Source organism: Gymnoscopelus braueri, assembly GCF_963280865.1.
Source record: "Gymnoscopelus braueri genome assembly, chromosome: 8".
NCBI classification, from domain to species: domain Eukaryota; kingdom Metazoa; phylum Chordata; class Actinopteri; order Myctophiformes; family Myctophidae; genus Gymnoscopelus; species Gymnoscopelus braueri.
Window position 1 is genome coordinate 11,666,359 of NC_137609.1, and position 18,777 is coordinate 11,685,135.

The 18,777-nt window shown below is 41.0% G+C and overlaps 1 protein-coding gene across 1 annotated transcript in view; it reads left to right on the plus strand.

Moving 5' to 3' along the window:
* Positions 1-17,743, plus strand: part of LOC308089954 (phosphoglycerate kinase 1) — a 28,182-nt gene extending 10,439 nt beyond the window's left edge. The window contains exons 7-11 of the mRNA XM_080434930.1: positions 3,713-3,827; positions 11,017-11,196; positions 14,262-14,439; positions 16,146-16,244; positions 17,065-17,743. Coding sequence (XP_080291056.1) covers positions 3,713-3,827; positions 11,017-11,196; positions 14,262-14,439; positions 16,146-16,244; positions 17,065-17,105 — 613 coding nt within the window. The 3' untranslated portion in view covers positions 17,106-17,743. The remainder of the gene's footprint in view (positions 1-3,712; positions 3,828-11,016; positions 11,197-14,261; positions 14,440-16,145; positions 16,245-17,064) is intronic.
* Positions 17,744-18,777: the final 1,034 nt, after the last annotated feature.

Genomic DNA, 18,777 nt, shown 5'->3' on the forward strand with positions numbered 1-18,777 from the left:
GAAGGCATCACTGACTCTGCCGTTAACCTAATAATAATATCCAAAGTAGATCTTGTTTGGATTTGAGAGCTCTCTCTCAATCTCATTTTCTAGAATTTAGTATATGTGAAATCTTTTATCTGGTTGGACGTTAAATCTCTGTTTTTCAAGGCAAAGGGCCCTTAGCACGCCGGCTAATTGTTTTGGGTGGATACGCGTATCAATACTTCTCTCCCTTCTAAACGTTAAAAGGCCAGAGACTATGCAGTCAAAACAAACATTTCCACATTTATGGCCAATGCCCAGTTGACAAATTGTTTTTTTTAGATATCAGCTTTTATCTAAAATTCCTATATTAATTAATTCAGATAAATATCAAACATATCACATGAAACATATTAGAGAATAATAGACCTGGTTGTTTTAGGTTTGAAAGCCTCTCACTCATAATGTCAAATCTATATCTGTTAGTATGTTAAATCTCTGTTTCTCAAGACTGAGGGCTCCATACAGATTCATTTACCAATTCGGACCGCCTTTCACGGATTGATTTTGACACGTTTCCTTCTAAGGACTTTGTACAGTTCGTACAGTTATTTACCGTTTTTTCCCGGATGGCCTCACACCACTTTGTACAATTAAGCACAGATTCATTTACCGATATTCCACGGATGGCCTTTCACCGATTACTTGTATCTCACCCTTCTAGACGTTGATATGCCAGAGATTAGGCAGTAAGAACAAATATGTTCACATTAGTTATCGAATATAGTTTTCCAGTCTTCATGGCTCTTTCCTCCATCTTCACTTGGCATACGGGTGCATTTGGTTTGCATTTCTGACAGTGATCTCCACTGGGCTGGTGGGTCCCAGTGTTCAGTGGCTCACGTCCATTTTGAGTGGTCTCCACTGGGCTGGTGGTTCCCCTGTTCAGTGGCTCTCAAATGCTCTCTGTGGCTCTCTGTGCCTTGTCCTCCTGCTGTGGCAAAGTCTCTTGTTGTTTGTTTGACATGGTGTCGATTTCCTCACCTTCGATGTTACATGGTGAGATTGTTGGTGCTGCTCTCATGGCTGGTGACCACGCACGCTCTGCTGTGGAAAACGCATGCTCTGCTCCTTCCCTCTGGCACTTGAAGCTTGTGGTTTCCTTGTTGTCATCACAGACAGAATAGATCGGTCTGCGAGGTTCCAATCGTGTAGACCTTGTTGCAGAAGATCATCAAAAGTTGATTCTGCATAGCTTGCTTCTGTAGTCGTCTCCTCTTTGTCCTCCATCGTCTGGATCTGGTCCGGATCTGCTTTGAGAAAGTCTTCTTCCCAAAAAGTCCTTCACCCTTAAGTTCTTTTGATCAAGTATCCATAATCATAATCATGTTTATGATGATGAAATATTGATCCCATCCTCGTCGCCAAATGTTATAGCAATATTAATAATAATATTCCATTCAGGTGAAGTTTTAGATCATTTATTAGGAAGATGTCAGCAGAGCGCAACAGCATACACAGATCGGTAGAGCCAGGCCTCCTGGCCTGACCAACAGCCCATTCGGGGCACAAGCCTCTCAAACACCCATCTCACACAGTTCTTATAGTAGACCATTTACCACAGATGCAATTCTAAATAGCCATATAAGGTATGTACTAAAGATAAAAGCGACACAAGCATAGTTACACAAATACACATAGCTGACACAGTGAGAATAGCATGAAGGATTCAGATCAGCTGTTAGATTGACAGCTGTAACTGAGTTGACTAAAAACCCCTGCTGTGAGTTTAAACCTCCTTGGTTCAGATAGAGTTAAATAGTACAGAAATATAGAAGAACAGGTTGGCATTCTGAAATAGCCATTACAATAGGCTACTAACAGGTGATCAATACATCAGAATATATAGGCTACTGACTGGTCATCAATACACCAGAATCTAGGCCACTGACAGGTCACCACGGTGACTGAAAGAGTCCAGCAATATTACTCATTTGGTTTAGAAGCATCAACTGACAAGAGGGAGAAAATTAGAGGCCACCTACAAATGGACTACAATTCCCAGGCTTAGAAATGACCTAAAGACTACATCTCCCATTAGCCTACACATGTGGCCGCTCCCGGCTCCACGGCGCTTACAATTAGCGTCACGTCGTTGCATTGGATGTTTACTGTTTGTAGGAGAGACAGAGTAGCGTTGTCAGAGTTCTATGTTGTTTCATCAAACAAACTAAATCTCAGAAATGTTTTTGACGTAGCGTGGCATGAAAAGTGTTCATTTTGACCACATATATTTACTTTTTTTTATTTTTTTTAAGACTTTTGAATACAATTTTAGTAATTTGAAATGTTTTAGTCTAGTTTAGTCCAGGGGTTCCCAATGTTGGGGTCGCGACCACACTTGGGGTCGCGGGACACTGACGGTGGGGTCGCAAAATTATTTTGGGTCATAAAAAAATATATATATTTTTTTTCTTCTTGAAATTCAACAGAATGGATGAAATACAATCTAAAAATGATTACCGTACAAGTAGTACATTTTACCATTTTAATACATTACAAATGTGCACCAAACGTGCAAGTTTATGTGCATAAATTACCTCCAGGGTTAGGTGGGGTCGCGAGTCAATGGCCGCATTATTTTGGGGTCGCGGGCTGAAAAGTTTGGGAACCCATGGTTTAGTCAACTAAATCTAGAGTTGATTTAGTCGACTAAATTGTATTTTGGCGGGCCTTGATGGCGTCGTAATGCCTGATTTATACTCCTGTCCTGTGCCGAACATAGTCGATCTACAAGCTCACAACGTGTCTGCGAGCTTGTAGATCGACTATGTTTGGAGCGTGACACCCACACGTAGCCAATTATAAAATGACTTGTCTTAGTTCTACTGGATCTCATTTCCACTAGTCCCTGCCTAACATTTTAGTCTAGTTTGTATTTGTTGACGAAATTGTCAATCTATTTAGTCATCACAGATTAGATTTTATATAGTTTTTATTTTGTTGTCAGTGAAAAAAGGTAGTTGACCAAAATTTTTTTTTCTCATATTTTTTCTCAACAAAATGAACACTGATGTCAGGAATGTTTTGGCGTGATTTCCTAATGTAGTCTCGACGCTGCTTCCAGCGACCGCCACAGAATTGATTACACTTTCTCCAAACACAGACTGTATTAAATAATAATTAATATTGTATGAAATTATAACTAAATATCATAAACGACACAGGGACTGAATGTCTGGACTCATTTATCTTTTATTGTTGGAGCACAGTTCTTAAATTATGTAATTTTAACAGGTTTGACGTCAGGACTCCGACACTATATACCAGAGCCATTTTATATTCAATGGTTGTCCTGAAAGCTCTCTCTCACACTCACACACACACACACACACACACACACACACACACACACACACACACACTGGGTCAGGGTCCAGGTTCTATTGTGCAATTGTCACAGCATTTTAACGTCTGGAAAGCAGCCAATCAAATCCCTCCATTCATGCTTTCATAGACACCACCGCCCACCCTGTCTGTCTGTCTGTTCTGAACAGGCAGACAGATACAGACAGACAGACAGATTAAGAGACAGACAGAGACTAATAATGAATGATTAAAGAGTAAAGACAATAGAATACATTTAATATATTTTTGTTTGTGGCGATTTAAAAAAAAACTTCTCGTTTCAGGAGTTTATAACTGAACCTGTCTGCCTGTCTCACTCTCTCCCTCCTGTCTCTATCAGAGCGAAGGTGAAAGACAAGATCCAGTTGATCAACAACATGTTGGACCAGGTGAACGAGATGATCATCGGAGGAGGAATGGCTTTCACCTTCCTGAAGGTCCTCAACAACATGGAGGTATGATCACACACACACACAACAATACACACACACACACACACACACACACACACACACACACACACACACACACACACACACACACACACACACACACACACACACACACACACACACACACACACACACACTCTTCACAACACGGTGCATTAGTCACACTCGCACCGTTCACACACATCCAACGCATGTAAACAGTGTGAAGAGTGCAGTTCAACCTTGATGTACTTTGACCGGGCATCAACCAATAGGAAAGAAGTACCATGCATTGGCCCCAGTTTCAACAAGCCATTCTACGAGCCCCTTTTGTCTTGTAGCCAACATTCCAACGTAAATGAAATGAACTACAAAACCCACACTGCCCACAAGAACCCACAAGGCAACATGGGAAACTGAGGTGTCTGACACTTGGCTGTGACGCTTATGAAGCACACAAGTGACCTTAAAGCGCAGTATTTGCTCCTTCCAGAGCAGTAGTATGTCACAAAAAAGTAGCAAAAATAGCAGATCTACAAGCTCAAAACGTGTCGCAACGTGTTTTGAGCTTGCAGATCTGCTATTTTTGCTACTTTGGAATTGGAATCCTGAATTATTTTTGCAAATGCATTATGCATTTCATTATGCATATGATTAAGTTAACTTTATGAACTTAAATACAAATACATTGGACATTAAAAAAAAGTCATTTAAGCTACTAATATAGACTGAAGTAATTAAAGCGGGTCATGTTTGCATGTTTGCAATTGTAACAGCTGAAATCAATAATATATCAGTATTCCGATATTAACCTGCGGGCCGCATTAAGTGAAGGTGGGGGTCTCATTTGGTCCCCGAGCCGCCAGTTGCCCATGTATGTTTCAGAGCATGTGAGCGGAGCTGAGCCAGGGGAAATGCCGCTCCACGCTCTCGGGGGCTGTTGTCACGCTCGCTATCCGTTCATGTTGGTTCATGTTGATTGACCTACAAGCTCACAATGGCTGCTGTTACATGGACAGTTTTATTCGGAATGAATACACTTCTATTCGGAATGAATGAATGGATGAATTCATTCAGAATAGAAATGCTCATGTAAACACCTCAATTGGAATAGAATATTCCATTCCAGTCTGACCCGAATGAATTTTCATTCAGGTTAGGAGGGGTGGTATAGACCGTTTGAATCGGGATATACCAATCGGAATTGACCATGTAAACACTTTATTCCAAACAATCCTCTCTGTTTGGAATACATGCATTACTTTGCGCATGTCCGTGCTTAGTAGTGCTGTCAGAATTGTCCAAAAATGACCTATCAAATCTCTAATTCGGCCACGGTCGCTCCTGCGGGATAAAATGAATGATTCTATTCTATAGCGTCATTTAATAAGCCTGTAATGGTTAAGCCCAGACTTGTCCAGGAGAACGGACGCTCCGAGGATTGCTGGCCTAGGCTACACTTATATGGATATTTTTCTAAACGGGTATTTTAGTCCTCAGTTTTTAAAAAGAATCCCTGGCCGCATGACAAAGATTATTTTTTTTAAATCCCTGTCCACACGTAAACGCAGAAACGCATTGATCAGCTGCAAGTTTCAATTTTAAATCAGTTTTTACATTTATTTATATATGAGGGGCCAAATACGTATACATTTTTAATCACATGTTAAGGCCCAATACTGCAATAGCTGCATTGTTTTAATAGCATACGTGAACAAAAATAAATGAAAACAACATTATTAGGGCGCAGCTGCAGCGAAAACAGATGAGTTTTACTTAATCAATTCATTACATGGGCAGCCGGAACGGTCGTCCCAAAACCCCACGCACCTTTTGAGCGGGCCATCCACGGCCGCTCCATGGTCGCTGGATTTTGACCCGGGGCGATTGTGTTTTAGGGCGACAGACCCCGCATTCAACCCGTGTGCGCACCGCGCGCTACTCGGCGCAGAAAGAGGGTTTTCGTCACAGTGAATGAGTTACAGCATGTTTCAAAGCTTTTTCATAATACAAGAAAAACGTGACACTCGGTATAATGAGTAGCTTATACTTTCTACTTAAGTATATTTTGATGCCAATACTTTTGTACTTTTGCCGTAAATGAGCGTGCCTTGTTTCATAGACTCTCTCTCTCCATTTATTATTATAATGACCATGAGCGGTCCGGTGTTTATGTATTATTATTTATTATTATAATGACCATGTGCGAATGCGCGATGACGTCATCGTACCTACATGAGAAATGTGACAAATAGTATAGGCTAGCCTAAAACTTGTAGATCTGCTACTTTTGCATTAAAACGGCGATAACAAAGGAACACAGGCTTGTACCGCATACAACGCTGCCTGGCCAGGAGTCGGTGCGTTGCTTACCGGCCTGTCTACGACCGACAGACCTCCGCCGCGGAGGCACAAGGGGGCTATTGCCTCCTCCCATGCCCACCAGGGGAAGCTCTGCTCCGGGTAGTGGCCCCTGGTCCATGCCCGGGCGTAGGCGGGAACCACTTTACGCATGTCAAAAGTTATATTCCGAATGAATGCTTTGGTCATGTAAACGAGGAATACTTTTATTCAGGTCCCATGTAAACAGGTGAGTGGAACAGATTCCTCTATTCGGAATGAGTTCATTCTGAATGAGTTCATTCTGAATAAATACATGATGTCCATGTAACTGTGGCCATTGTGAGCTTGTAGATCTGCTATTTTCAAAAGATTTTTATACATTTGAACACTCCCCGCTACGTTATATTGTCCCGCTCCGCTCACATGCTCTGGCTCCTTCTGAAGTTTTTAGTAAAGGGGGGTGATGTAACTACACATTGATGTCATTCAGAACTTCTGATGGGCGGTCTGGAGGTCACAGAACTCCTGCACCCCCAGATGTCCTGACTCTCCAAACTATATAGTGGGAGAAATATGTGAAAAAGTTTTCACTTCCGGCAGAAAGTGTGAAATTTTGCACCTAGGGGTATTTTTGGGCGCTGAATTCAAAAATTGCCGGATCCAAGAAGTCAGACCAAAGCGTCTGACTTATTAATTAGATAATTAGCATATTTGCTGCAAATATGCTAATTATCTAATTAATTATGCACAATACAAAAATGTACATGGCAGAAATGGATTCTACGGGAAAAAACACATAAGAATCAACTGAGAAAAGTTTGGTACACCCTTTTATCGAATTGTTATATATATCATTATGCCAATTGATTCCTCCCCACACACAGTGTGTTGTCACTGCTGTTGTATTCTACTGACTCACCTGCCAGTGAGGAGCCCCCACTGGGAGGACGTTACATTTATTTCTCATTAACTTGTTTATTTAATCTGTCCTACTCTGTTCTTCTTGGAAGCATTGTCCTGAACAGAAACACAAAGTTCTGTGCATGGTAGATTAGCCGCAAAACATTTGCATTTTCCAGCACACCGTTTTTTACACATGCATTTGATCAGCTCTCGACACCCTTTAGACGCCACCTCTGCCATCACCGTCCAAAATGGACACCAGCCATCGTCCTAACTTTTCACCCATCCCCAATCTGCAGGTGAAGGAATCTCTGGGTTGGCAATTTGGGACTGTCCCCAGATGTGACCAGCTTGAAATACTGCTCTCTTCACATGACGAAGTGCCTCCTTTGTGGGTGGAATATTTTCCACTTTGCGATTTCCATGAGCAAATAGCTGCTTGCGTGCCTCGTTCACTTTCTTCCCCCGCTGGTAGGCGTGCCAGGCATGTAGCAACATTCGCGAATCAGCCTCTTCATGTGTATGTACATGGTTGAAGTTGAGAAACATCAGAAGGGGGGCTTCTTCATAGGTTGTGAGAAGTGTTTTCCCATCTGGAACAACCATTGTTTCTAGAGCAGCAGAATAATGTCTTTTTGTTGGAATCTACTCGAAGGAAGCTACTCCAGTTTCGTGGCACGGATGTCTGTTCAGTCACATGGAGTGGTATGCCGATGCCACGACCAAGCCTGGTTCCTTCCTTACGTGTCCCACACCACATCAACACGCATCACAGACTCCTCATTCAACTTTCGTGCAATGTACGGAAGGAACTGTTTGTGTGTTGCAAGGAACGTCTACGGTACGGTACGGTACGGTACGGTACGGTACGGTACGGTAGAGTACAGTAGAGTACAGTACAGACCGTACAGTACCGTACAGTACCGTAGAGTAGAGTACAGTACAGACCGTACAGTAGAGTAGAGTACAGTACAGTAGAGTACCGTACAGACCGTACAGTCCAGACCGTACAGTACAGTACGTACAGTACGTACAGTACAGTACCGTACCGTACAGTACAGTACGAACTGCGCATGCGCCCGTGTGTGTGCGCACACGCTGGCTCTGTGTGTGCGCGCAAGAGACGACTCGCGCTAAACGTTGCGTGTGTGTGTGTGTGTTTGCGACGGGACCCGGGGGGTTCCGCGACGGGGGGTGTGTGGGGGGTTGCCCGTGGGGGGGGGTGACCGCGGGGGGACCCGCGGGGGGACCGCGCTACAGGACGTGCAATAACCTTCACCGGGTATGGTCTAGTTCTCAGTAATTACAACAATTCCGCCATCACCTTTCACAATAGCGTTCTGCTGTTCATGCATCTGATCGTGTGCCAAAGCAGAGAACTTGTGCAATGACAAAGTTCCCCTTGACAAATTCACGATGGGTATCTGGGGAATCATTTGGAAGTTCCTGATGGTCCGTTACATGCACTGTCAACCATCTAATATGCTATTTTTGAAGAATGAGTTTTGCTACAAAAATATTAAATAAGTGTGAACCCAGTAATATGATCTCATGTGAAAGAATACCCCTGAAAACATAGGTAGAGACACCAACATCATGAGGCTCAGATGAAGCACTTTGGAGTAACACTGGTTTCAATCAAATTTGCCATAAAAACAGACCGTTATCTGCTAAATTAATCTACAGAAACTGAAAATGTCAAAGTATTGCTGCATTACAATTTGGATTTCATCAAAACAAACTTGTTTCACATTCAAAAGTGATGAGGTGTCAAAGATTGGAATACAAAACCTAATTGAACCAAAAACGTTGGCGGCCATCTTTAATTCTCATTTTACGACCAGATCCCATGGGAAAAGTGCTTGGATCCGGCAAAATTTGAAATCGGCATACTTCAAACATGCCATATGCAAATTTTCACACTTTCTGCCGGAAGTGAACAACTGAGCCTTTTTTTGTTACATATTTCCCTCACTAATAGTTCAGAAAGCCTGTCCGAACGGCATGTTTTTTTTCTTTCTTTTTCCAAAGTTGAAAGGAGCGTGTATTGGCCTATTTAAATATAACCTGTTATTGTGTGACATATTGTGAGCTTGTACAGTATATCGGCTATTTTTGTGAATGTAAGAAAAGCTTAGTGGGTCAACTTATTATTTGGCATCAATAATTAAAAATAAATGTTGACAGAGTGATAACGGGAGTTATAACCCACTGGTCTAGACAGCTTTGTGAAAATATGTCGTTTTTATCACGTTAGGAAGCAAAAAGTAATGTGACCTCCAGTTGACCTCCAGGAACAAACAAGAAATGTTCCCACAATGCAGCTGAGATGATTGTCAAACTTTAAAAACGTGTTAAAGTCAGGAAATTATTCCAGGCTTCTGATAAAAAGTGTTTCCATCATATAGGGTTGTTGAAAGGTTTTGATTAAATGTGTTTCCATGCTAAATGGTTGCTGGAAGGGTATGTGCTGCAGAAAGTCTCCACTGAAAGTTATTCATTTAAAAGTAGAGTAAGTTGAGGTTTATTTGTTAAAAAGTTAACGCTCTATGTTGTGTTAGTGATTACAATGTAGGCATTTTACGCTCTTATCCAGAGAGACTTTCAATAAGCAAGGTAAATAATCACTTACATATAATGCAGTGAGACAGTGTTGTGCCTTAACCCAAGACTGTGTGTGTGTGTGTGTGTGTGTGTGTGTGTGTGTGTGTGTGTGTGTGTGTGTGTGTGTGTGTGTGTGTGTGTGTGTGTGTGTGTGTGTGTGTGTGTGTGTGTGTGTGTGTGTGTGTGTGTGTGTGTGTGTGTGTGTGTGTGTGTGTGTGTGTGTGTTCTTTGCTTCTGGGGGTCCCTGGAACAATATATTTTGAGATGGGGGTCCACGGCCAAATACATATCATTTTGGGTGTCCTTGACATGAAAAGGTTTGAGAACCACTGATTATAGCAACATTTTTTTTTTTAAACTGTTAGTATTGAGAAGACATTTGTAGAATCCCCCAGAAGCAAAGATTTGAGTTAAAAATGTTTGCCTTAAAAGAATATATATTCAAAGATTCGCACACATTTTCACGATTTTTCAAAAATAGCAGATCTACAAGCTTGTAGCGCGGCACTCCGCTATGAGCTTGTATATCTGCTATTTTTCAATAGCCAAAGTGTAAAATAATGCTTTTTAGCTCAAATCAAAGAATGACTAACAGCCAAGCTTTAGTCTGCTGCTTAAAATACCTCAGATTGGTGGTCAGTTTGACACCGTGGTATCCAGACTGTTCCACTGTGTGACTCCTAGTATGTAAGTAAATGATCCCTGTCCCCAACATAGTTTTTACATTTAAAACTGGGCACATTTGCTACACTAGCTCTGGTGAAAATATTGTGAACTTCCCCTACCCGAGTAATGAGATTACAACAGTAAGCATTGCTATAGAGCGTTTGTTCAGTAACAGGGGTCTGCCTGTCTCTCCAGCTCTTCAATAAACGCTACAAACCTGTTCAAGTCAGAATACCAATGTCGTCCAGATCAGGGGTGTATTGGTGATTTCTTTTTTTCCCGGCGGAACGGTATTTTAATGATGGCACGCGGACACCGCGCTTATTTTATTTTACCTTAAAGTAGGAAACATGTTTGTATAGTTTGTCTTTTTAAACTAATACAGATTCAAGGAATGCTATGAATTATAGAGCTGAAACTAAAAGTTTGCTTTGAACGAGTATCTTTCTCTTCTTCGACGGTGGGGGGCACTGTACCGTGCCGTACCTTGCGTGTGAGAAAATTTAGCGGTGGAACACTGTGGTACTCCGTGTGGCCCCATGACACCACTGATCCAGATTCATCCACGACGTGTTGTGCTGTTTTAGTCAAATGTTGGCCGCACAATGGACGCTAGGGCTCATGTGGCTAAGGAGAGTGAAATAGTTTCAAGGTTTTAATGAGGTCTTAACGAGGCGTTCCTCTCCCCTGCTCTTAGATCGGTACCTCGCTGTACGATGACGAAGGAGCGAAGATCGTCAAGGACCTGATGGCGAAGGCCGAGAAGAACGGCGTGAAGATCAACCTCCCTGTCGACTTCATCACCGCCGATAAGTTTGATGAGAAAGCTGCTGTTGGTTCCGCTACTGTTGCGGCTGGTATCCCCGCTGGATGGATGGTGAGTCAACGTTGCGATACGTTTGACGAGTGTGACATTATCGATGGGTAATCTAAACTAATAGAAACTACAGCCTTTCTCTTACTGGAAAGTTAGCATGCTGAAATGGAAGCCATTGTTTTCACATTAATAAAAACAAAACTTAAAAAAAGGTTTCTAAACTGTCCACAGTCCACCAATGAGACGCAGTGAGTAGACAGAAATGGTGTCATCTTATAAATGAGCATTAGTGAGGACCAGTTATATGAAGATGAGATTGAAAATGGGTGAAGTGGTCCTTTAATGAGTTGACGCTGTTTCATTGGCTAATATATATATATATATATATACATAATTTGTCTTATCCACAAACCCAAACTAATGTCTATACATAATTTATATTGTAACTTATATCTAAACATTACCATCTGTAAACTAATGTCTAAACAACCAAACTTTATATGGGGCGGCCATAGCTGAGTGGTTAGTGAGCCCGCCTAGGGAGCCAGAGGCCCTGGTTGCCCCAGGTACGATTTCAGGCCACGCCAGCATATGTGTCGATGAAATGAAATTTGTCCCTGAGCAAGACTCTTAACCCCTAATTGCTCACAGGCCCTCATTGGAAACAAGCCCGCAAGGACTTCCATGAACGTCCTGTTAAAAGGAATTATCCTTATATCTAAACTTAGCAGATCAGTATCACCAATTGTGTCCTGATTTTTAACCACTTTAAACCGGCCGTCACCAACCTATTGACGTGCCCAAAATGGTGACGCCAAAATGAAAGTGGTAATGTTGTGAGTAAAACACGATTTCATTGGTGGAGGTGCAGGATATAACTTTATTTAGTGAATAGAACATCATTTTATTGGTGGAGGTGGTATCCCTCTCTGTCTGTCCTACCTCACTCTGTGGTCTGGTAGGACACCTACTGGTTGACAAGAGGTACTGCATGCATGTCATACTCAACCTCCAGTTTAATATACGTACATTAGGACTCAAGTACTGGAGTACTTAGTCCATCACTGGGTGATGGAACTTAAATGTGTTTAACATTCCTATATGGCAGTAGTTTTCAACCTTTTTCATATCAAAGTCCATTATTTATTTGGCATTTGAGCCACGGACCACCGTTTGATGAGATATAGACTCTCAGACCCAAGACTTAGAATATTTTGTTGTTGTTGGATGAGATTTTGTCCACAATTCCATGCTGTGTTGATGTTGGTACCATAAAAGAGAGAGATAACAGGCAAATGTTGATCAAACTAACAATTCTTTAAGTAATGCAGATGTTTAATAATAATTTAACTCGTGAGAGCATATAATGAAACCAAATGGACCGGTAACGGTCCATTTAGTTTCATTTTACGCTAAAGATCTATAAGGGTCCATTTGGTTACCAACTCCATCATTTAGCTGGGGACCACCTGGAACCCCAGGTGGTCCCCCCAGTGGGGACCACTGGTGGTCCCCGGACTACTGGTTGAGAACCACTGCTTTATGGTGAATAAAGAATAAAAAAAACCAAGAGAATGGAGTTTGAAAAAGAAAGAACTGCAAAGAATTGGGGCCCAGGATTAAGAAGAGCAATACTATCAAAAGTCCATTGATAAACTCAGAACAGAACCACACTCACAGTGCCTTGTCGCCAGTCTGTTTCCTCAGTATTTACAAAACATTGCCTTTCTTGTTTAAAACTCTTGGGAGCCAAATTGTCTCATGCACGGATGACGTCGCACACGCGTGCGTGTGTGCGAACTGAGTTCCTGTTGAAGCCTATGGACAGCGCAACTTCCTGCATGAGACACTTTATACTGGACGTGAATTAAAAATAAGCTTAAAAGCAGAGTTGTAAAGTAACTAAGTACATTTACTCAATTACTGTACTTAAGTACAATTTTGAGGTACTTTTACTTTACTGGAGTATTTCCAATTGTCTATACTTTTACTTCTACTCAACTACATCTCAGAGGCAAATTTTGTACTTTAACTCCACTACAATTATTTGAAAACTTTAGTTACTTTGCAGATATAAATTATTACATTATAACGTAATACATTAACCACTTTTGCCCTATTTTATACAGTACTAAAATGTTTGAAAATAGCCGATCTACAAGCTCACAACGCGTCACATCGCGTAGATCTGCTATTTTCAAACATTTTAGTACTTTTACTTTTGGTACTTTTAAGTACATTTTGATACCAATACTTTTGTACTTTTACTCAAGTACATTTTGAAAAACGGAGTACTTCTACATTGCAGTATTGATACTTTTAAAGTAAAACATTTGAGTACTTTTCCGACCACTGCTTCAAAGTGATGTTTTGGAAGTACTGAGCATGGTTCTCTTCAGGGCTTGACTGAGTCTAACATATATTGTGGTGTTCCACAGGGATTAGACTGGGTCTACCATATATTGTGGTGTTCCACAGTGATTAGACTGGGTCTAACATATATTGTGGTGTTCCACAGGGATTAGACTGGGTCTACCATATATTGTGGTGTTCCACAGGGATTAGACTGGGTCTAACATATATTGTGGTGTTCCACAGGGATTAGACTGGGTCTACCATATATTGTGGTGTTCCACAGGGATTAGACTGGGTCTACCATATATTGTGGTGTTCCACAAGGATTAGACTGAGTCTAACATATATTGTGGTGTTCCACAGGGATTAGACTGAGTCTAACATATATTGTGGTGTTCCACAGGGATTAGACTGGGTCTAAACATATATTGTGGTGTTCCACAAGGATTAGACTGGGTCTAACCTATATATTGTGGTGTTCCACAGGGATTAGACTGGGTCTAACCTATATATTGTGGTGTTCCACAGGGATTAGACTGGGTCTACCATATATTGTGGTGTTCCACAAGGATTAGACTGAGTCTAAAATATATTGTGGTGTTCCACAGGGATTAGACTGAGTCTAACATATATTTGGTGTTCCACAGGGATTAGACTGGGTCTAAACATATATTGTGGTGTTCCACAGGGATTAGACTGGGTCTAAACATATATTGTGGTGTTCCACAGGGATTAGACTGGGTCTAAACATATATTGTGGTGTTCCTCAGGGCTTGGACTGTGGTCCAGAGAGTAACAAGGCGTTTGCGGACGCGGTGTTGAGAGCCAAGCAGATCGTGTGGAACGGGCCAGTCGGCGTGTTTGAGTGGGACACCTTCGCCATCGGAACCAAGAGCCTGATGGACAAAGTGGTGGAGGTCACCAAGACCGGATGTGTCACCATCATCGGTAAAAACCCTGACCCTAATGACCCTGTACCTTCACCCCTAACCCTAATGACCCTGTAGCTTCAGCCCTAACCAGTGGTGGAAAGTAACTAAGTAGTGTACTTAAGTAAAATTCTGATAAAATGCTTGAGTATTTCCAATCTCCAATACTTTGACTTCTACTCCACTACATCTCAAAGGCAAATATTGTACTTTTACTCCACTACAATTATTTGAAAACTTTAGTTACTTTGTAGATTTAGATTATTTTTACAAAACATACATTAACCACTTCAGCCCTATATATATATATATATATATATATATATATATATATATATATATATATATTTTGGCCATTTGAAAATAGCAGATATACAAGCTCACAATGCGTCGCGACACATTGTGAGCTTGTAGATCTGCTATTTTCAAAAGATATTTATACATTTGAAAACTTGAAATCGGACATTCTGTATAATGAGTACTTTTACCTCTGGTGCTTTAAGTACATTTGATACCATCACTTTTGTACTTTTACTCAAGTAAATATTAAATTCCGGACTTTTACTTGTAACGGAATATTTCTACAATGCAGTATTGATACTTAAGTAAAACATTTGTGTACTTTTTCCGCCACTGCCCCCAACCCTAATGACCCTGTACCAAACATTACTAGCCCACTCTACCTTCACTCTAGAACCCTGAACCCTAACTCTAACCAACACATGTCTTAACGTATCACCATGACCGCATGGATTTAAGTTCTCAAGTCGCCATGACTGATTTCAGTCATTTGGATACCATAGAAGCCAGCATGTTCATTTTGTATCGATTTGTTCATACGTACAGTCAAATGTTCTTTTCATATATTGCATTTTAAATTAAAATCTTAAAGGAGTAGTTCACCCAAAAACATTACTCATCTTCTATCAATTACACTCCCCATGAAGCATTGAATTCATGGAGATTTGTTTGTTTTTTATCGCATTCCTAAGCTAATCATTTGATGACCGGCGGTCTCTCCGGTAGGAGAGACAAAGAGTCTCCTTTGTGTCTCCTACCGGATACATTAGCATCTTTATTATTATCATCAAATTATTGGCTCAGGAATGTGACAAAAACAATTGAATTCAATGCTTCATTGGGTGTGTAATTGATAGAAAATAAGTATTTTTTGGGGTGAACTATCCCTTAAGTTTTTAATAGAAAGTGTCCTCTTACACACCTACTTTGCCAGTTTGCTTAGGAAAGATTCAGCATGAAAAGAGGGAGAAGTCTTGCACACTGTACTCAATTACAAAAGTAGTTTTACTGAATACAGAATGTTTCAGTCTAACTGACCTTCATCATCTAATAGTTTCATCATCTATAGATTTCAGGTATCTCTGATGAATCTATAGATGATGGATTTTTTTTTATTTTATATTTAATTATATGATATACTATATTTAATAAATACCCTTTGTTTTGCCGTTTTCAACAAAAAAAAAATCACAGAATCAAACGTTTTATGGTCATGATTCATGTCATGTCATGATGGCTTGATTCGAGGCTTAAATTAATAGATAAAAATATTTTTGGAAATGTCAATGGGAAAAATGCATTGAGTTGTTCCTTCCGGCACCACGAAAAACCAGGAAGTGGGCGGGAACTGCGATGCTCTAAACACCACTGACTGACGGTCTCTCTCTCTTTCTGTGTGTGTGTGTGCTACCCGTCTCCTCCCAGGTGGGGGCGACACAGCCACATGCTGTGCTAAGTGGGACACAGAGGACAAGGTCAGCCATGTTAGTACGGGAGGCGGCGCTTCACTGGAGCTGCTGGAGGGTGAGACATGTTCATTAACACATTCATTAACTGTATGTATAAACTCATATTGAAACTCATATTAAAGTATAAACTCATATTAAACTTTATAAACTCATATTAAACTTTATAAAGCCAAACCACAAAGAAGTGTCTGTGTGGATGTGGTGATGGTTGTTGATGGTTCTATAGATTCAACGACCAATGGAACGCATTCATAGAAAAAACCATAAGAATTGTGCATTTGCTGTCAGAAACGGTTATACTGTACATCTAGCGCGGATTCATAGCCTATAAGGAGTTCACCTTAAGGCTATGGGACTTTCGATTCTTCGCGCACACACCACAGGCTGCATAGCCTGCAGTAAATATAAAAAATACACTTTCGCTACTCACCAAAACAAAGAGGGTTTTATGGAGTTGAAAGCCAACTCTACTAAGTGGGAACACTCTGAGCCCAGGCCCCCCACCTCACGTCTAAAATACACTTTTTGGACAAAATGTTAAATATTTCACCGTAAAGAAAACATTATTTAGTTACTCCGCTGTGCCCTCTACAGATCTGGTCAATGGAATTTTTCTATTGACAAGAACTGTAGAGGGCTACAGACGAGAGGCTATGCAGCCTGTGGTCCGTGCGCAAAGAATCGAAAGTCCCATAGCCTTAAGGAGAACTCCTTCTAGGCTATGAATCAGAGCTACTGTACATCCAGGTTAGCTTGGGATAAACTTTTGAAACGAAAGACAGCAGCATTTCTGTGTTTTGCATTCACTTGGTATTAAAACCAATTGGGACAATTGGCAGCACATTTTTTCAAATGCATTGTCTCTTTGTCCTCAGGTAAAGTCCTGCCTGGAGTCGACGCCCTGAGCAGCGCTTAAACACACACACACACACACACACACACACACTAACTCACATAACCAGCACACACAGACAGACACATGCACTCACGCACACACTCTGGGATCTGAGATGTTCATCCTGCGGTGTGATATGAAAGGGACCTTCCTACAGCCGTGTTGTAAACCTACTCCCTTCTGTAGCTCTGTGTGTGTGTGTTTGTTTGTACTTGTTTTACTATACTTGTGAGGGCCAAATGTGACCCCACAAGTATGGTAATTCAACTGTGTGTACTTGGATGTGTTGCACTGCTGTACTCCCTGTATACATGCTGTGTGGTATTACATCATGTGATATTAATATTGTCTCTCTACTGTATCTGCCTAGTCGTTTAATGTTTTCTATAAATCCTGCTTTATGTAAACAATGTGAACGTAACTTTATCCTAAAGTTGTGTTTTCTGGAAGTCCTGCTTCAGTCTGACTTGCAGTGAAACTATTGTGTAAGATACAGTAGTTGTGAAGGTTAGAACCTGACGGTTAAAATATAATAACATATGGTATGCTATATGTTAATATATGTTAATATAATGCTAATGTAGACCTTAACGTTATGTTAACGGTTGAATTACAGTTCATTTTGTTCAGACAAAATAAAGCAGTTTCTGTTAAAAGGAGACGAGCCGTGATGTTCGTTATTCATTGTTTTGTTTTTTACCCCTTCTCCCCAATTTAGTCGTTATGCCAAATAATTCCTCCCCTCACGCATATCTGTGTGTTGTCACTGCTGTTGTATCCTACTGACTCACCTGCCAGTGAGGAGCCCCCACCGGGAGGATGCCTTCGTCCTACTCCTCCCGCTCAACACTCCCTGCTGACGGGATTCGCCCTCAGCCCGTAGTACATAAAGTGACAAATATCACCCTCCCCGTCATGATATATTTGTTCTTTACAGCTTTGAAAATGTTGTTATCATTGTGATACCAATGAATAGGAACTTAAATGTTCGTTCCATTGATCCAATCCAGAACACAAATAAACATGCTCTGAATATGCACGCGGCCCACCCATCTCAGATCGGTGGGCCACGGACACTTCTGAGATTTTATAAGTGTGCCCTGATCCAGAAAAGGTTGAGTTACTGTTTTAGTTAGATATGAAAGGAAGCAGTCATCTCTGGATGCATTCTGGACTAAAAACACAGGCATGTGAAAGCTTAAGTAAGTGATTTCCTTGTGATAAATAGCTCTATATTGTGATAGTACTTATTGCTATTGAGTGTTTGTTCAGTAACAGGAGTTTGTTCAAAGAAATGAGCAGACAATATTGGAACTGGAACACTATCAAAATGAATACTTTTCTGTTTATTAAAGAGCTGGGGAGACCCCTGTTACTGAACAAACACTCTATAGCTATAGCAATGATTACTATCACAATATAGAGCTATTTAACACTGTTACTGAACAAACACTATGGTTTCAACACAAAGCTTTGCCAAAAAAAACATCTCAGGCAGGAATTAGTTTCACTCTGTGTCCACTAGATGGCGCACAACATGATTCAGTGAAAAGAAATATGGATGGTTTGCAGTCCCAACCATAGTCCAACGGTCCCAACGTGTCTACTGTAAAACCCCCATTACCCACAATCCACTGAGACGGTTTGTAGTCCCAACGTGTCCACCGTAAACACCATTACCCACAATGCACTG